Below are 21,192 nucleotides of genomic sequence, written 5' to 3'. Positions count from 1 at the left end.
TTAATTCTTTTTTTTTTTTTTTTTTTTTTTGAGATGGAATCTCCCTTGGTCGCCCAGACTGGAGTGCTTACTGCAATCTCCACCTTCCGGGTTCAAGTGATTCTCCTGCCTTAGCCTTCTGAGTAGCTGGGATTACAGGTGCATGCCACCATGTCCAGCTAATGTTTTTTGTATTTTTAGTAGAGAAGGGGTTTCACCATGTTGGTCAGGCTAGTCTCAAACTTCTGACCAAGTGATCCGTCCACCTCAGCCTCCCAAAGTGCTGGGATTACAGGTGTGAGCCACCACACCCGGCCTACCCTCTAATTCTTAATTCATAAAACATGGATCTCTTCAAAATAAAAGTATTCCATTAAAGTTCAACAAAGGCTCTTTTCCTAAGTGAAACTGACCACAGTTGATAATCTTAGGTACCACCTATGGGACATTTAGTCTGGGCTCTGCATTGTTAATTGCTTTTCACTGACTGAGCTAATATTCACAAAATTCTCATGAGACAAGTATTATTACTAAATCCTTTTACTGAGAGAAAACATAGGCTAAGCAAAGATAAACTGACTTCCCCATAGCAGAAATATGGGAAAACCAAGCCTATCTTTTTAGCACATATTGTAATACTGGCTATGGGTGTATACATACAATACTTACTATCATATGACAAGATATGTCCACTTTTGCCTTCATAAATAACATGGCCTTTGGATGCAGCTTCCTCTCTGCCTTTTTCAGGACTGCTGTCTTCAATGGGCATTCTAGAAATGGACCCCTTCACCAAAGTCTCTGTTGGTATGCCAGGCTGGGGCAGAGCTGGGGTGCCCTGCCATAAAATCAAGCACAAGTAGAAGAATCACTCGAGTTTAGGGGAAACACAAGATGCTCAGAAAATTAAACTTATCACAGAGTCAGACTAATCCATAGCTTCAAAAAAAGCACATGTACCTAAAAGGAAATTAAGACACTGAATTTTGTTTTGTTTTGTCTGAGATAGAGTTTCACTCTTGTTGCCCGGGCTGGAGTGCAATGGCGCAATCTCGGCTCACTGCAACCTCTACCTCCTGAGTTCAAGTGATTCTCCTGCCTCAGCCTCCCGAGGAGCTGGGATTACAGGCATGTGCCATCATCCCCAGCTAATTTTTGTATTTTTAGTAGAGATGGTGTTTCTCCATGTTGGTCAGGCTGGTCTCCAATTCTCGACCTCAGGTGATCTGCCTGCCTTGGCCTCCCAAAGTGCTGGGATTACAGACGTGAGCCACCACACCCGGCCTGAATTTTTATAAACATGAAGATATCCTGCACCTTCATCCTTCAACTCAGCCACATAACACTTAAAATTATGACAGGTATATTAGGTGAATCAACTTTGCTCCCACCTTCATGTGAGGATTCTATTACAGGACTTAACTCTCAAAAGTTTCTCTTAAGGACTAAAATCATTTAAAATGTAACAGCTTTTATTAGGTTGGTGCAAACATAATTGCAGTTTTTGCATTGTTGAAATTTGCCTTTTGATACTGGAATATATTCTTAAATAACTGTGGTTATGTTCTTTTCTCTTTTGAATGTTGTTATGCTATGTATCATTTTGATGCACATTTCTCACTTTATTTGCTAATGACTTATTACTTGCTATTTATTTTATATTCATTTTAGACAATGAAAATCATGTTAGACAAAAAGCAAATTCAAGTGATTTTCTTATTCAAGTTCAAAATGGGTCATAAAGCAGCGGAGACAATTCACAACATCAGCAACACATTTGGCCCAGAAACTGTTAACGAGCATACAGTGCAATGGTGGTTCAAGAAGTTCTGCAAAGGAAACGAGAGACTTGAAGATGAGGAGTGTAGTGATCGGCCATCAGAATTTGACAATGACCAACTGAGAGCAATCATTGAAGCTGATCCTCTTATAACTACACAAGAAGTTGCCAAAGAACTCAACGTCCATCATTCCACGGTTGTTTGGCATTGGAAGCAAATTGGAAAGGTGAAAAAGCTCCAATAAGTGAGCACCTCATGAGCTGAGTGAAATTTTAAAAATCGTCCTTTTGAAGGCAACAAACCTTATTCTAGGCAACAAACCATTTCTCAATCAAATCATGCCATGTGATGAAAAGTGGATTTTACACAAAAACCGGTGACAACTAGCTCAGTGGCTGGACTAAGAAACTCCAAAGCACTCCCCAAAGCCAAACTTATACCAAAAAAAAGGTGGTCTGCTGCCGGTCTGACCCACTACAGCTTTCTGAATCCTGGCATAACCGTTGCATGTGAAAAGTATGCTCAACAAATCAATGAGACGCACTGAAAACTGCAATGCCTGCTGCCAGCACTGGGCAACTGAAAGGGCCCAATTCTTCTCCACAACAACACCTGACCACACATCACAGAACAAAAACTTTAAAAGTTGAACAAATTGGGCTATGAAGTTTTGCCTCATCTACCATATTCATCTGACGTCTGTCTCATCAAACAACTACCACTTCTTCAAGCATCTCAATAGCTTTATGCAGGGAAAATGCTTCCACAACCAGCAAAATGCTTTCCATGGCCTGGCGCAGTGGCTCATACCTGAAATCCCAGCACTTTGGGAGGTCGAGATGGGTGGATCACCTGAGGCCAGGAGTTCAAGACCAGCCTGCCCAGCATGGCAAAACCCCATCTCTACTAAAAATACAAAAATTAGCTGGGCATGGCGGCACACACCTGTAATCCCAGCTACCTGGGTGGCTGAGGCAGGAGAATCACTTGAGCCCGGGGGGCGGAGGTTGCAGTGAGCTGAGATCGCACCACAATCTTTTTTTTTTTTTTTTTTTTTTGACAGAACAAGACTGTCAAAAAAAAAAAAAGAAGAAGAGAAAGAAAATGCAGTTTGTCGAATCTCAAAGCATGGATTTTTATGCTATAGGAATAAACAAACATTTCTAGTTGGCAAAAAATGTGTTGATTGTAATAGTTCCTATTTTGATAAAGATGTGTTTGAGACTAGTAACAATGATTTAAAATTCACAGTACGAAACCAGTTTTGCACTGACCTAATAAAAATAAGATGATAAATTAGGTTTTAAATTTAGAGTACTACAACTTTCTCTCAAATTGTGATATGAGGGAAAAATAACTTTCAAATATCAAACTGACTATGAGGTTGTTAGGCCTTTGGATGCCTCCGTGATGTGACACTGATTCAGTTTAGGTCAGATTATCTAAATTTTCACCATCATCAATCCTCCTCTGCGTTGCCAGTGACCACGCTTCTTTTTATTCTTCTTTTATGCAGCAAGCCCTTCCTTCAAGGAAAATAGTTCATAGAACCTAACATGTAGAGCATTTTGCAAGAGAGAGCAGCTTGGCAAAATAAAGTAGGAGTTAGAAACCTAGACTGAGTTTACTCCCACATTTGGGGTCACCACTATACTCTGAGGACTGCTAAAATCCTAGAGAGCATGATCTGATACTATATGCTTAAGAAAAATGGTAAGAGACATACATTTACTTGTCCAGTCATTAAGTGAACTCATTAATAAACATCTAGAAATCCCTAATACCCACATCAGAAGTACTCATGTCAAATGCACAGATTTTAAAACAAACAGATAAAATTTAGTCCCCTTTGGCCTAGTTCATCCTGTCTCTTTTCCCAGTTTGGATACTAGTGTGAAGAGACAAAAATAATACTATAGGCCCATTTATTTTCCTCTGTCCATATTAAAGCATTAGCTTGTAAAAACAAAAACATCTGACCAACTGTAAAAGGAGAGATTTTACAAACCAGTATGTAACTTTCTTCTTCTTTTTTTTTTTTTTTTTTTTTTTTTTGAGATAGAGTCTCGCTCTGTCACCGGGCTGGAGTACAGTGGCACAATCTTGGCTCACTGCAACCTCTGCCTCCCGGGTCTGAGCGATTCTCCTGCCTCATCCTCCCGAGTAGCTGGGACTACAGGTGCCTGCTACCACGTCTAGCTAATTTTTCTATTTTTAGTAGAGAAGGGGTTTCATAATGTTGGCCAGGATGGTCTCGATCTCTTCATCTCATAATCCACCCACCTCTGCCTCCCAAAGTGCTAGGATTACAGGCATGAGCCACTGCGCCTGGCCCTTTTCTTCTGTTTTTAACTTAACCTTCAAGGAAGCTGTATCTGAACTACATCTCAGAAAGAAATCACCTGGGAATCTTGTTAAAATGGGGATTTTGATTCACATACTCTAGTATGGGGATTGACATTTCTGGATTACTCTAGCAAGCTTCCCAGAGATGCCAATGCTCTGCTACACAAACAACACTTGGCCAGTAAGGCCCTAGCAGAATAACTGAAGGGCTTGGGAAACAGACTGCCAGGCCCCAACAACAAGGGTTGAGTTTCAGCAAATCTGATGTAAGCCCTGAGAATTTATATGTCTGAAAGCTGCAATGCCTGCTGCCAGCACTTTTCTGCCAGTAGCATCAGAATCACCTAGAAAATGTCTAGCAATCTTCTAGGTGATTCTGATGCTACTGGTCTGGGGATCACACTTTGAGAACAACTGTCCTAGAGAATAGGAACAAGTCAAAGAAAAACGTAGTGATAATGAACGAACACTTTAGAAAATGCAAGACACAAGTTTCTGTTCACAATGATTTCCTAAAACAGAATCTTCCCTCTTGTGCCTATACATAAAGAACTTTTTAAAATGATATAAAAATTAAAAATAAAGAACTTTTTATATTTCAAGTTAAAATTAACTGAGAGAAATTTTATTAATCAAAATTGGTGATTTATTTAGCCTAAAATTGGAAGATTTTTGGTGCTTTTGTTATTGCCATCCACATTTCCTGGTTTAACATGAGATTCTAATAAGGCAGGTCACATACTGATATTTTAGAACTACCTCTCCACAAGGGCAAAAGTAAACAAATAATTTGTAATGCTTTTCTTCTCTATTTCTATTTAGGCTAAACACATGGTAAAAGCTTTTCTAGGAAGACAATAAGAGCTGCATCAATTAGAACATACTTCTTCTTCCAATTTGCAAATAAGTGACCTTTTCAAATGAACCAAAATATACACAATATAGCTTGCAGTCAAAATAATCACAATTAACATCTCTGTGTTGATAGTTTTTAGATCTAGGTTTTACTACCACTGAGATCCAGTTCCATAATGCAGAAAAATGAGCTTAAGCCACAAAACTAATAGCCAAGTGCTAAGAATTACTTCTCATTTTTTTCTGAGCTTCTGTTCAGTATATTAGAGATAATAATAACTAACCTGAGTGATGGAGCCCCGTAGGGAGGGAAGGCTCTCCACTGAAATTTTGCTGGTTGGAGTTCCCCGAGTTATACTTCCTTCTTGTATGGTTCCTGTGGTACCCGAATACAAACAAAGCTATTAGCAAATTACACCTCCAGCCCCTGCCCCAAAACACAAAAAAACAGTCCCTACTTTCTTACTCAAATAAGAAGAAAAGGAAAAAGCAGCACAAAAACCATGATGTTTGTTTCATTAAAATGTATTTCCAAAATGATACTAAAGAACTGCTGAAACATGAAATTTCAAAGTTTTAAAATAACTTTTACATGGAAATAAAACAAATTTAGAATTTAAAGACTATAGTTAAAAAATATTAAAATAAAAAAATATTAAATCATTAAAATATCTTAATAACTTACTTTAATAAATTTATTGGGGACAAAAGTTTAGTATTTCTGCCAAACAGGATATTTTACCTCTGACTACACCTTCATGTTGGGCCCTGACCAACAGACCCTCAGGTTGTGAGTTTTGGCTTCGGGGAGAAAATTCTTCCTGCTTGATGTAGGGCAAAGTAGCTGTGGAAAGGCAGAGAAACATGAAGCAACCCAGTACTAAATTACTAGCTGTGATGCTACAAACGTAGACACATTATGCACATTATGACTGTATTAACTCACTGACCTGATTTAGCAGATTCCTGTTGCCGTGGCAGTCCAAGAGAGATAGATCCCACTGAGGGTTTAGGTGTTTCTTGAGTGTAGGAAGCCTGATTATGAGAAGTCAAATAAGTGCCTGGTGTTCCCTAAAAAAAAAATTTAAAGATTAAACATTGTTTTCTCACAAGGTCAATTTCACAAAGTCAGCATTCCCATTTCTGTTTTCAAAAAAGTATACCGCAGGCCAGGTACGGTGGCTTATGCCTATAATCCCAGCACTTTGGGAGGCTGAGGCAAGTGGATCACAAGGTTAGGAGTTCAAGAACAGCCTGGCCAACAGGGTGAAATCCTGTCTCTACTATAAATAAACAAACAAACAAACAAACAAAAAATTAGCCAGGAGTGGTGGCACACACTTGTAATCCCAGCTACTCCAGAGGCTGAGGCAGAGAATTGCTTAAACCCAAGAAACGGAGGTTGCAGTGAGCCAAGATCATGCCACTACACTCCAGCCTCGGCAACAGAGCAAGACCCCATCTCAAAAAAAAAAAAAAAAAAAGTATATCCCCTCTACCCAAAACTAAGAATAGTTTTTGTAAAGCAAGAAAATCTTCATTGTAGATTGCTTTAATTTAAAAATTTTATTTTTTAAAATTTATTTACTTATTATTTTTTTTTGAGATGGAGTCTTACTCTGTTACCCAGACTGGAGTGCAGTGGCATGACCTTGGCTCACTGCAACCTCCACCTCCCGGTTCAAGTGATTCTCCTGCCTCAGCCTCCTGAGTAGCTGGGATTACAGCTACACACCACCACACCCAGCTAATTTTTGTATTTTTAGTAGAGACGGGGTTTCACCATGTTGGTCAGGCTGATCTCAGACTCCTGACCTTGTGATCCACCTGCCTCAGCCTCCCAAAGTGCTGGGATTACAGGCATGAGCCACTGTGCCTGGACCAATGTAAAAAAATTTTAAAGGGAGTAGGATATGTCTTCTAAAATTACCATACATTACATGTAGATAATATGTGCTATTAATAAATTACATAAGTAAAGCACTTACGCATTGCAATCAAAATGTAAGCTACTATTATTAATATTCATTCCTACTAAAAATGCTATGGAGAGTGATATCAGCAAATACCACAAAGTAATAAGTACTTCCAAAAACTCTCTTCCATAAAAGCAACAAGAAAACATGGAAAAACTGTTAAGAATCAACTTTTTGGCTGTGCGCGGTGGCTCACGCCTGTAATCCCAGCACTTTGGGAGGCCGAGGCGGGTGGATCACGAGGTCAAGAGATCGAGACCATCCTGGTCAACATGGTGAAACCCCGTCTCTACTAAAAGTACAAAAAATTAGCCGAGCATAGTGGCGCGTGCCTGTAATCCCAGCTACTCGGGAGGCTGAGGCAGGAGAATTGCCTGAACCCAGGAGGCAGAGGTTGCGGTGAGCAGAGATCACGCCATTGCACTCCAGCCTGGGTAAACAAGAGCGAAACTCCGTCTCAAAAAAAAAAAAGAATCAACTTTTTTTTTTGAGACAGAACCTTGCTCTGTCACCCAGACTACAGTGCAGTGGTGCAATCTCAGCTTAATGCAACCACCACCTCCCAGGCTCAAGTGATGTAAGAATCAACTTTTAAAGAACACTGGAAATTAGCCAAAGGCTTGTAAAAATCTGGAAACATTTATTTTAAAAAAAATATAGCTGAATTTAGGTTAAGAACAGTGGTCTTTGTGACATTTTAACTTATTCTATTCTCATTCTCCTCATCAAGCTCTATGGCAGTGTTGAAAACCAAAAGCACACAATCATAGTGCAAACTATCTGCCTGGCAGCCACTAGAAGGGAAAGAGCAAGGTTGGAGCTCCTTAAAAGTCTCATTCCCAAATAACTGTCATTGTTTAACTTATCTGCTGGTTCTCTGGGAGACTGCATTCACAAAGCTGTCTATATCTGACCTGACTAGAGTGAGAGAGAAGGCACAGACTTGTCAAAAACACAAGCAAGTGATTAACCTCTCCACTGCCTAAGACAGTAGATAACAGCCAGGGTAAACAACAGGATAACCAAAACACTTAGAAGTCAGAGAATGAGATGTTCATGGGGGTCTGAAAACCTCCAACATACTCCTGAGAACCTAGAACAATACATGCATGTGCAAGGCTATGGTTATGCCTAGGAAAGACATGGGAAGGCCCTATGCTCTTAATGCAGGCTGCCTTTAAGGCTCTGCATGCCAGAAAGTGAAGACTAAGGCAAAGCTATCAGGTGCCCAACACACAAAGAGGCCTCCTCAGCAAAGACTGATTTTACTGATTTTAGACATTTAAGGAAATCTCTGTCTAATCATTAGCTGAAGTTAACAAGACTTCAGTAGCCACATATAACAAGTAATACAAACTTTTCTGAATTAGTTAAGAAAAGTCACTAAGCAAATAATAACAGCAAAAATAAAATAAAAATTTTAAAACCCAGAAACAAGCACTGAAAAGTGGGGGGAATCCAAGTTCCAGAGTTGCTACGTTATATAAAATGTCCAGTTTTTGACTAAAAACTACAAGATACTCAAAGAAACATGAAAGTGTGAGCTGTACATATGAAACAGAGCAATGAACAGGAACTATTCCTGAGCTTTGGGCTTACTAAAGACTTTAAATCAGATATTATAAATATATTCCAAGAACTAAAATGAACCATGCCTAAAGTAAAGGAGGCCAGATGCAGTGGCATGCCTTCTTTAATCCTTACACTTTGGGAAACCCAGGCAGGAGGATCGCTTGAGGCTAAGAGCCTGAGACCAGCCTTAACAATATATTAAGACTGTCTCAACAAAAAATAAAAATAAAAAGCCTGGCATGGTAGCGCAAGCCTCTAGTTCCAGCTACCCAGGACGCTGAGGCAGGAGGATTGCTTGAGCCCAGGAGACTGATGCTGCAGTGAGCTAAGACTGTGCCCCTACCCTCCAGCCTGAGCAACAGAGTTGCTCTAGAAGAGAGAAAGAAAAAAAAGAAAGTACAAGAATGATGTTTTGCCAGACAGAGAATACCAAAAAAGAGAAAGAAATCATTAAAAAACAAAATAGAAATTCTGGAGCTAAAAAAAATATAAAAACTAGGGTTGGGGGTGGGTCTCAGCAAAATAAGAATGAAAGGAAACATCAATCTGATGAAAAACATCCATGAAAAACTTAACATTTTGCATAAGTAAAATACTGAATGCCTTCCTTCTAAGATGAGCAACAAGAAATGCATGTCCACGTTCACCAATTCTATTCAGTATTCCACCAAAAGCTCTTGCCGAGCCGCTACAATAAAACAGGAAAATGAAAGGAATAAAAATTTGAAAGGGAAAAGTAAAACTGTTTATTTGCAGATGACATGCATATATAGAAGATCCTAAGAAATATACCAAAACAAAAGCCCTACTAGAAGCACTAAGTAAATGTTATAGGAGACAAAGCCAAGATATACAAATCAATTGTACATCTATATAAAAGAATTGGAAAATAAAAATTTAAAGGCTGGGTGTGGTGGCTCATGTGTGAAATCCCAGCACTTTGGAAGGCTGAGGCGGGCAGATCACTTAAGGTCAGGAGTTCGAGACCAACCTGGCCAACATGGTAAAACCTTGACTCTACTAAAAATATAAAAAAATTAGCCAGATGCAGTGGTGCACACCTGTAGTCCCAGCTACTTGGGAGGCTGAGACTGGAAAATCGCTTGAACCTGGGAGGCAGAGGGTGCAGTAAGCCAAGATCCTGCCACTGCACTCCAGCTTGGGTGACAGAGCGAGACTCCATCTCAAAAAAAGAAAACAAAAAACATTCCTAGCTACTTGGAAGGCTGAGGTGGGAGGATCACTTGAGCCCAGAAGTTGGAAGCCACAGTGAGCTATGACTGCAATACTGTAGAGCAAGACCTTGTCTCAAAAAGAAAAAACATTTAAATGAATCAAATAGCCAAATATAAATCAAACAAAACATGTACAAATCTCTAAAGTGAAAACTTTAAAGCGCTGCTGAAAGATATAGATAAATAGATATATAAGTTCATGGATTAGAAGATTTGAGGTTAAGATTTCCATTTTTACCCCAAATTGATCTACAGATTTAATATAATCCCAACAAAAATCCCAGCAGATGGGTGGTTTGTGGGTTTTTTTGGCTAGTTTTTTTGTTTGTTTGTTTGTTTTTGGTCTTTTAAACCTTAAACTATAAGTTGAAGCATTCTCTGATGTTTGGGGGAAATATCCTCTTAAAATGGGTCCTTGTGCTTGCCTTCCGGGGAGGAGTACTGAGCAGGTAAATTATAAAGCATTTATGCATATGTTATATGCCAACTGCACCCACCTCTTCTCCACAATCTTTGCCTCTTGGGTAGTTTGTGTTATTTTCCCCTTACTTTGCTACATTTATATAGTTAAGTTGGTTTTACTTAAATGATTCATGTTTAGGGGGTAAAAATAAAAATCTCCCTTAAAACATGTTTCAACTCCTCCTGCAAATAAAACAAATAAAGGGGAGGAGGGGAGGGAGGGGAGAAAAACAAATCCCAGTAGAATTTTTCTTTAGGTAGAATGACAAACAGATTGTTTCCTGCCTTTGCTGCTGCCAGGTGCCCATAAAAAGCTTGTGGCAAAGTACGGGGCGGGGGGCGGGCAAAAAAAAGACAGGATGCTACTAATTGTGAGCAGTTTCTCTAAGACAGAATTAAACTGAATGGAACTGCTGGGAATCTTGGTGGAAAGGTAGTAACCACAGAAAGGAGCAAGAACACAAGCACTGCCAGGCGCAGTGGCTCATGCCTGTAATCCCAGCACTTTGGGAGGCCGAGGCGGGTGGATCACGAGGTCAACAGATCGAGACCATCCTGGTCAACATGGTGAAACCCCATCTCTACTAAAAATACAAAAAATTAGCTGGGCATGGTGACGTGTGCCTGTAATCCCAGCTACTCAGGAGGCTGAGGCAGGAGAATTGCCTGAACCCAGGAGGCGGAGGTTGTGGTGAGCCGAGATCGTGCCATTGCACTCCAGCCTGGGTAACGAGAGTGAAACTCTGTCTCAAAAAAAAAGAGAACACAAGCACTGTAACTTCTGAGGTGCTTTTTTCCAAAAGGTATCTGAAATAGCTCACAACCCAAAAAATATCTGAAGAATAAGATATGTAATTGGTTGTGCATAGCTGCTAACAGCAAAGAGAATTTTGAATTGCGTTATTTGCAAATTAACCAGGACAAAGAAGAAAAGGAAGATGAGGGTTAAAACTCATTTATCTGGAATGTTTTGTATGAGTTCTTGAATAAAACTTGGGAACCAAAAAAGTGGGGGAGATAAAAATTGATAAGCTGATTATATAACTTACATGAAAATGTAAATGACATCAAATAGTCAAAATAATCTTGAAAAACAAAAACACTGAATACTTATACTACATAATATCAGGACTTACAATAAAGCTGTAGTAATCAAGACAAAAGGATGAACCAGTAAATCAGTGGAACAGCATGGAGAGAGTGCAGAAACAGACACATATATACTGTCAAATGATTTCTAACAAAGGAACTAAAGCAATCAAATGAGTAAAAGACTTTTCTACTGATTTTCTTTTCTTTTTTTTTTAAGAGACGGGATTTCACCTGTTGGTCAGGCTGGTCTTGAACTCCTGACCTCAGGTGATCCACCCACCTCAGCCTTCCAAAGTGCTGGGATTATAGGCTTGAGCCACCACGCCCGGCCTGATGTTATTTTTCAACTAGATATTTAAATAGAGACGAATGTTAAACCCGACCTTATACTATACACAAAAACTAATTAGAGACTGGTCACAGGCCTGAATATAAAAACCAAAACGATAAAGCTTTTAGAAAGAAACACAGGTGAATATCTCTCACAACCTTGGAGCAGGCAAAGATTTCTTATGAAAATAAAACTAATCATAGGAGAAAAAAATGTGAATATATATCTAGACTACATAAAAATTTGAAAGTTCTGCTCATCAAAACACCAATAAGAAAATTAACAAAAAAACAGAAAATGTTTGTAACATATATATCTAATAGAGAACTTTCAACCATAATAAAGACCTACAACACAATATCAAAAGAGACCCAGTAGAAACATATCAGATTTAAATAGTCACTTCCTAGGTGTACAAATGGCCAATAAGCACATGAAAAGTGCCCAACACTGTTTGTTGTCAGAGAAATGTAAAAATACAACCACAGTAAGATATTATTACACACCAAGTACGACTAAAATGACCAAGACTGACAAAAGCAAATGGAGCAATCACAAGTCTCGTATATTGCTAGTGGCAGCATAAAATTGTAGAACCACTCTGGAAAAGCATAAAATATACATAAACCTAGTAATTCCACTCCCAGGTAATTGTACAAGAAAAATAAAACCTATGTTCACAAATAACCCATTACAAGAATGTCCAGCTTTATTCACGGCTGCTGAAAACAGCTAAGGTTTTCATCAACAGGAGAATGGATAAACAAACTGGTATTATTCAGCAATAAAAAAGAAGAAACTACTGATTACATAAAACCCTGGATAAATTCCCTAAAACCATTATGCTGAGTTAAAGAAGACAGACACAAAAGAGTACATCAGGTTTGATTCCATTCATATGAAGTTCTAGAAAAGCAAAGACAAATCTACAAGAGGTAGTAGAACAGTGGTTGCTTCAGGCAGCGGGAGGGGAGATGGTCTGGGAAGGAACATGAGAACACTTTTGAAGTGATGGAAGGCCTTCAGTAACTTGACAGGGGTGTGATCACTGATGTACATGTTAGTCAAAACTGATGGAACTGTTAAGACCAGACTGTATCTCAATTTTCTTTTTTTTTTTTTTTTTTTTTGAGACAGAGTTTCGCTCGTTACCCAGGCTGGAGTGCAATGGCGCGATCTCAGCTCATCACAACCTCCACCTCCTGGGTTCAGGCAATTCTCCTGCCTCAGCCTCCTGAGTAGCTGGGATTACAGGCACGCACCACCATGCCCATTTTTTTTTTTTTGTATTTTTAGTAGAGACGGATTTCACCATGTTGACCAGGATGGTCTCGATATCTTGACCTCGTGATCCACCTGCCTCGGCCTCCCAAAGTGCTGGGATTACAGGCTTGAGCCACCGCGCCCAGCCAATTTTTTTTTTTTTTTTTTTTTTTTTTTTGAGACAGAGTCTCACTGTGTCACCAGGCACCAGGCTGGAGTACAGTGGCGCAATCTCGGCTCACTGCAACCTCCGCCTCCCGGGTTCAAGCAATTCTCCTGCCTCAGCCTCCTGAATAGCTGGAACTACAGGCGCACACCACCACTTCCAGCTAATTTTTGTATTTTTTTTAGTAGAGACGGGGTTTCACCATGTTGGCCAGGATGGTCTTGATCTCTTGACCTCGTGATCTGCCTGCTTCGGCCTCCCAAAGTGCTGGGATTATAGGCGTGAGCCACTGCGCCTGGACTGTATCTCAATTTTTAAAAACGTAATGAACCAGAAAAAAGATTTAGTGGCCAAAGTCAGAATAAACTATAATACTAATCACCTACAATTTAATATTTAGAGCCTTTACCATAGGTTAGTGAACAAATATTCTACTGTTTGAAACTAAGTTTAAAACTTGTAAGTTTAGAGTGACATAAATTAAACCAGGTGGTATGCCAAGTGCCAAGTGTAATTAAATGGGTGTTATGCCATGGCCACTCAATCTGGGTACACAACCCACTGAAAACTCTTGTGGCAAGAGTATAGCGACTGCTGCTATACTTTAAGCTCCATATTCAGACAGATTATTATTTACCAGTACTCTGACAGATCAGTGCGAGAAGGAGGAAAAAGTTTTACCAAAGTCACATTCGACAAGAAGTCTACTGTAAAGAGAAGTCATTTCACCTGTGAGATGGAGCCTCCCATTATAAATGATGGTTTTTCTGAAGCCACTGTGGTTTTGGATGATGGGATGAGAGGGGGCGGCGGCCTGGTTGGTCGAGTTGTTGGAAGCCGAACACCTTCAGGGAGATTAGTTATCACTTGATGTGGAGCAGGCTGAAGGACTTTTAAAAGGAAAGAAAAATGATTTTAAAATAGTCCATTTCCTAGTTTACAACATGTTACCTATCTTAGTCATTCCTGAATTTTTAAATCACAAATTAAAAATGCAAGATGAAATCAACAATGAACATTTTCTATTTAAATTTCTCATTCACTTAAGCCTGTATACATATTTAAGTCACAAATACTATTTGTGGGGTTGAAATAGTCAACTCCCTGTCAAACCAGAGCTTTCAAGCTGATGCTCATTTCAAACTATTTCTGCTTAGCACGGCAAACATCAGTCTTCAAAAATGTTTACCTCTTGCCATCACTCTTAGGGTACTTCTTAAGAACAGCTGGTAACACTACTTCATAGAATACGCAGACATGACTGACAACCAGTTATACATCCTTTTTGCATCTTGCATATTTTGAGAAACATTTACTGAGTCTGGCTCTCACAGAACACTTGAATTTTAAGGATGGGGAGATCAAGACTTTTACAAATTCATGTACTCTTCTTAAAAGAAGAGTGAGTCAATGTCACAGTATAAATGTGTGAACACAAATTTCCCAGTGGCCCAGTGAACTCAACTAAATACAATTGATGATGGAATGCAGAGAAACGAAGTTATTTTGAAACAGCAAGGACATGTCCTGTTCATTCATGAGATTGAACCACCCACATGGGACACCTGTGGGTGGATGGCCAGCAGCCACTGCACAGAGGAGTGATATTTACCTGGCGGGACACTATAGCGGGCTGAACTCATATCAGGCTGTGGAGCGGCTTTACTGACTTCTCTTGGAGAAAGCCTACACGGTGAGGCTGACCTTGCTGCAGTATTGTGCATCTGTGCTTCCTGTTCTAGAGCACGTTTGACCTCAGCATAAGGCATATAGGCGACTGATTTTCCTATGAAAGTTAAAGTTATCAAAATAAGGGAAGAACCCCAAATTAAAATAGTAAGTGTGAAAGGACCAAGCCCACACCATCCAGGGGCAGATCCGACTATATACTAATATTGAAGTCTAAAATTCCTGGGGGCAAAATCCACCCACAGAGAAATTAAGAAATCCTATAAATCTAAATCTTCTGTGTATCCTCAAAAATTCATTTACTAGTTTTCCCTTTAAAAGAACAAGAACTTCTCTCTCCTCTTAAGGAAAACCAAGTGTTTTCACATGCAAAAAAAAAAAAAAAAAGAAACAATCACAATAGGCAAACATCAGATTTTCAAGCAATTCTGTTCATTCAAATCTGGCCTGACTGGAGGTTATTAGCTTTGTAAGGATTTCAACTCTTATAATTAGCCCGTTGAAGCTCACTGCTTGATAATATTCACAGAAACAAATTTAATTAAGAAACCAAGGAAGCCTTTCCAAAAATGCAGATCAAACAAATCCAAAAATCCTATTTAAGTTTATAAAACCATGAATATAACTACAATAATTCTAATGAAAATTACTTATCATGTAAGTTATCTCCACATAAAGCATAAAGAAACTTTAAACATTTAAAGGCATGTCAGAAATGCAGTCATATTAAGACTTTAAAACACAATTTCTTTATAAAATGAAATTAACATCTTTAATTTTTGAAAATCAAAAAAACACAAAGTAAAACTCATTTGTAACCCTGACCACTTAGATCTGTAGCATTTTAATGTCTGTCAGAACAAATTCCCACTCATTTTATTATTTTCATTACCTAGTTGTATCCATTTATCTTTCCAGGTAAATCTAAATTTAAAATCATTTTGAGTACTTCCTCCCAAAATAAAGAATCATGAAATTTTCGTTAGACTTTTATTAAACTTATGAATAAACACAGGAGACTTGACATTTTATAATAATGAGTTTTCTAGTTGAGAAATCTAATTTTTGTCAGATAGGTCCATACACTGCTTGTGGAAAATTTTTCTTAGATATGTCATATTGGTAAGAAAACCAACTCTTTCAAAGATATGGGTTTATAAAAATAAACCTGATTACTGTAGACATATAGGAAAGATGCAGATTTCTGTTAATTTTTTCTGAGAAACCTAATGAACTTTCTTTTAGCTCTTATAAGTTTTCAGCTGATTTTTTAGGCTTTCTAGGTGAATAATCTTACCCTGTAAATAATTTGTCTTTTCCCTTAAAATACCTAAACCTCTGATTTCCTTACTACTCTATGTTTAGTAATCATTTACTAAGGGGCTTTTAAAAATCAAAAACATTTACAGAAATAGCAACTGATATTCAAGTGTTGGGCAGTGTGTGTTACATAAATTATCTATTTAGCCCTCAAGACCAATGTGATTATTAACACCATTTTACAGATGAGGAAACTGAGGCTCAGAAAAATCACATCTCATTGCCCAATAAAGGTCTACCAGGGATTTTTTTTTTTAAAAGCATTATAATTCTGGACCCTTAGCTCTAAACCACAGTGCAATAGCATCCCACTAAAGGACTGGGTGTCAAATTTCAGATGTCTCTGGGGTATCCATCAAGATGATGGTACTTTTTCCTCCTTTAACATATTAATATAATGAATTAGAGTAAGTGTCCTAATACGGAGTAAACAGATTTATGAAATAACCCAACCCCCAAAGAAAATCACCACTTCCTTCCTAGAGAATTTAATATAATAATGTATTAAAAATTCTATGTCTATTTTACCATTTCCAGTAAGTTTATAGCTACGTCAAAAAAAAAAATCCATTAGTCACAGTAGTGGTTTTTTTTAAATGATGGAAATTTGGATGGTTCTAAACACAGCTATTTAAATCACCATGAATCCACAGCAGGAAAAGAAAAACAGCAAAAGCAACAAAATAAACATGCAACAAACTAGGGTCAGTTTCATAGAAGCAATATTATTTTAATTGAATAATTTTGTTAAATTTGCATTAGAAGTTCAATTCTAACTCGATCTCTATATGCTTGAGTTCCTTCACTGCAGAAAAGAGGCTTAAAAGTTATCAGTAAAGCAGAGGTCAACTCGTGTAAATGTTACTGGTAAGTGAAAACAATTCTCTAAGGTCTTCTTCAACCTTTTCTACAGATGGGAAAAGCTTTAAGCAACTTAAAACAGGGATACCTACAGTAATTATTTATATGATTCACATTAAGAGAAAATAAATACAACCAAATAGTTGGACAACAAGTGCTGCCTGTTACTTTCTAAATGAGACCATGAAGGAAAAAGTAAAAAACATGGCCCTAATTCAGGTGAACTGTACCAATATTTGGCGATATTTTATACATAAATCCATACTCTCATTATTCTTCACATTCTATAAACTGTTCTATGAGGTTAAATGTAAACTGTGTCAAACATCCTAGACACAAGCATCTTAACTGCAAACATTTAAATGTTATTTGAAAGATGATCCTATACACTGAACTAGAGGATAAACTCAAGGAGAGACTTCCAGTACTTGTTAAACAAATTACTGGATGAATATACTAGGGAGTTCAGCTAAAACAAAACAACCTTTGGATAAAACATAACCAATTGTCCCTACTTTGTAGAGGATCACCTTCAGCCAAACTATAAAATTCTTAATGTCATACTAATGAAAAGTATAATTACAATTTGGTTTTAAAATGACTGAATTATGATTAAAAATTAGGATACCACTGAGTTCTAAACCATGTGCATTAATGTGACTAACAGAGAAACACAATTCACAGTTTGGAGTCTCAGAATTTTGGGCTCTAGCCTGGTTCAGTTTCTTTAGTTCCCAAATACAACTTATTTTATAAAGCAGACCAAGAAAAGATATTGAGGCTCTAGAATTATAATATGATATCCATATTAAAAGGACTGAGCTATCACTAACAATAATGTTATGCTTTGGCATAAGTTCAACAAATGATACCATTTGAATGTCATTTTTCTAATTTTACTTCTTCTTCACAAAATCTATCCTAAATCATTAATCTAAGGAATATGTCCAAAGACTTTTAAATTATCCTCTGAAGTATCATTTTCTCATAAAACTGATGTATTTACTCATAATTGGAATGTTCAAAAGACAAACACCTGCGATAAGTCCATTAATACCCTGCAGTGAAATATGATAAAGGTATCTCCGTTATGTCATTCATTTATAATTCATTCCTTTAAGGTGTAATTACTGAGTACCTGTTGTGTCAATTACAGAATTAGGGATTAAGAATTCCCTAGATGCGACACATTAAAAGCCTAAAAAGTATCAATATTTCTACCTTCATTCAAGGAAATATTCATTTAGCACTTATTATATTCCCTGCTGGATATTATCATTCTGGTTCACATTTTTCCTAACACAATATTTATGTTTAAAAGATTAATGAGTTTACACTTAAAACTATTATAAGAGTTTCAGTGTGTTAGGTAACTAATAACTCATTACTTGTATAATTTAGCTAAGTACCACAGTTCCTATTTTATATTAAATAGCCCTTGGTATGCATAGCATTGTAAAGCTAATAGCTCTTATTTAGCAACATAAAGTACTACAAAGAATCTTCTCAATCACTCAGACTATTTCAGTATTCTTACATTCTAAGCATACTGTAGCATATAAGTAGACTATTAACTCACTCTTAACCAGAAACATGTGCCAATTGTTTAACCATGTTAGAAGAATGTATTAAAACTTAAAAACACTCCTTTCTTCTATTTTTTAAAGAAAGTAAAAGAAACTAACACAGCAATGCACCAACTCAAATCTATCACTTGAAATAAAAACAGTGACGTAACAATGAAAACAGGTACCTCCATAGTAGCTACTAATTCTGTGTATATGCAATACTAATACACTAATTAGTATGTAATATCATACTACATTATACATAAAATAGTGCAGAGCGATGTGTTATTTAACAATACCAAATGCTCCTTAACTTTACAACTCCAGCAAGGTAGATGTGCATTATTATTTTCGTTTTACAGATGAGAAAACTAAAGCTATGAAAGGTTAAGTGACTTGCCTGTGGCCACACAGCTGGCAAATGCCAAGGTGAAGGCTGAGCCAGCATCTGATTGGGAATATCCACTATACAAAGTTGTGTCTCTCATCTACCAGAGAATGTGAATATTACAGTGTAATATTCAAAGGTGATTTGCTTCAAGGACGGGACAACAATTCTCACTTACTCTGAAAATTCAGATGAATGGAACATAAAGCATGACTATATTTATAATGACTTCCGGCATAAAGATGAATATTAGAAAATTCATATTAACTAGAATGATACTAAAAATATTACTGGCATCCTTTAGCAGTTAATAACACTAACATTTTTTTCATAGCTTAACTGAGGTCAATTTAAGGAACGGTGTCTCCTAGGGACAAATACAACAATCAACTGGGAAGCTGATAACTTACAAAGCACAATGAACACTACTTTTGGGTTTAGCTTTGTTTCCCTTCATAAAACTTATCTGTGCTGATAGCTCTCTTTACCTACCTTCCCACTCTCTGTTTGGACTCTTGGATGTGCCACATGGACTCGTAGAACTTCTGCATTCCAAATCTATCTGTTCTTGTCTCTGCCGCTGCTCCTCCAGGAGTGCTGACTCATGCATTGCTTTAATGTGTCGCTGGTAGAGAGCATAGCCACTCACTGGGGTTCCAATTGGTATGTTACATGGGGTGCAGGATACCTACAGGAAGAAAATAAATCTAAATATGCCAACAACCAATGTTGTGATAACTGCCATCTGTTACAAGTAATGCTTATTTCTGTCATATTACTGGTTGAATTAATTTTATCAATTTTTAATCCAAGTAATCTTCAAGAATAATGTTTAAGGCCAGGAGTAGTGGCTCACACCTGTAATCCCAGTGCTCTGGAAGGCCGAGGTGGACAGATCACCTGAGGTCAGGAGTTCAAGACCAGCCTAACCAACATGGTGAAACCCTGTCTCTACCAAAAATACAAAAATTTAGCTGGGTGTGGTGGTGTGCGCCTGTAGTCCCAGCTACTCAGGAGGCTGACACAGGAGAAAAGCTTGAGCCCAAGAGGCAGAGGTTGCAGAGGGCCAAGATCGCACCATTGCACTACAGCCTGGGCAACACAGTGAGACCTAGTTTTCTTTCAGAACGGATCACAAGATAAATCACACAAGCTGTAATAAGAGAAATCAAAAATCAGAAATTAAAACACATCTGTCTGATTCTAATTTATGGCAGCCAAGTCCCTTGTGGCTTGGCCCTAGGTCCCATCCCTCATCTCTCTTTCACCAGGGATCACATCCATTTATGTATTTTTTCTTTTTCTTGAGACACAATTTCATCGTTGCCCAGGCTGCAGTGCAGTGGTGCGATCTTGACTCACTGCAACCTCCACCTCCCAGGTTTAAGCAATTCTCCTGCCTCGGGCTCCTAAGTAGTTGAGATTATAGGTGTGCAACACCACATCCAGATAATTTTTCTATTTTTTGGTAAAGAAGGGTTTTCGTCGTGTTGGCCAGGCTGGTCTCAAACTCCTAGCCTCAACTGATCTGCTCGTCTCAGCCTCCCAAAGTGCTGGGATTATAGGTGTGAGCCACTGTGCCCAGCAGATAACATCCATTTATGTTGATTTAAATGCCATCCATTTGTTAATGATTCACAAATTTTCTATTTCCTCAAGACACCTTCTCCAAGTTCCACACTCATATAAAATGGCCTACCTAACAACTTCACTTGAATATCTCAAGGAAGCTCAGAACTTAAAATAAGAAGGGAACTTCCCATTTTCTAAACTCCATTCTTCTTCTTCAGTTGTTCTACATTTTAGACATGGAACCTCAGGTGCTTTAGCCAGAAACCTGGCAGCCATCCCTGACTGCCATCTCCTCCTCTCCCACAACCAATTGATTCACATAGCCATTCTCTTAGGACAGATATGGACTGTTCTTAAGATAGGTCATCCATAACCATCCAATAAAACATAGTGATTCCCTCCCCATTTTCCTTCTCATTGCAGCCTGTTCATTGCTTTCACAGTACACAGCATTTACCACAGTTTGAAATTGATACTTTTCTGTCTCTCTGACTTTATGAAGAAAAGAACCCAAGATGTTTTACCCAATACTTAAAAAAATAGCCCAGAAATCTTGAGTTAATTTTTGTATTAAAAAAAAAATTGCCCAGAACACAGTCCATGATTAAATACTTCATGAATAACAGATATCACTAGTATGCCCTAGAGATCTGACTTTTTTAGAATCTGGTAACTGAAGACTTCCATAGTTTTTCCCCAGCATCACTGATCCTAAAACCCCTAACTTTCTTGCCTT

General features: G+C 38.0%; 1 protein-coding gene across 50 annotated transcripts in view; it reads right to left on the bottom strand.

Moving 5' to 3' along the window:
* Window positions 1-21,192, bottom strand: part of NCOR1 (nuclear receptor corepressor 1) — a 177,086-nt gene that overhangs the window by 46,068 nt on the left and 109,826 nt on the right. For 26 of the 50 annotated variants that reach the window (XM_078373202.1, XM_078373201.1, XM_078373199.1 and 23 more), the window contains 7 exons: window positions 19,377-19,572; window positions 14,671-14,844; window positions 13,788-13,948; window positions 5,912-6,032; window positions 5,704-5,805; window positions 5,246-5,337; window positions 649-817 (listed from right to left, as the gene is read on the bottom strand). In XM_078373202.1, coding sequence (XP_078229328.1) covers window positions 649-817; window positions 5,246-5,337; window positions 5,704-5,805; window positions 5,912-6,032; window positions 13,788-13,948; window positions 14,671-14,844; window positions 19,377-19,572 — 1,015 coding nt within the window. The remainder of the gene's footprint in view (window positions 1-648; window positions 818-5,245; window positions 5,338-5,703; window positions 5,806-5,911; window positions 6,033-13,787; window positions 13,949-14,670; window positions 14,845-19,376; window positions 19,573-21,192) is intronic. The other 24 variants (XM_078373221.1, XM_078373227.1, XM_078373241.1 and 21 more) reach the window with 1 other exon arrangement.

The sequence above is a fragment of the Callithrix jacchus genome, chromosome 5 (genome assembly GCF_049354715.1).
Source record: "Callithrix jacchus isolate 240 chromosome 5, calJac240_pri, whole genome shotgun sequence".
NCBI classification, from domain to species: domain Eukaryota; kingdom Metazoa; phylum Chordata; class Mammalia; order Primates; family Cebidae; genus Callithrix; species Callithrix jacchus.
Note: the sequence above shows the minus strand (reverse complement) of the source record. Positions and strands in the feature narration are given on the sequence as shown.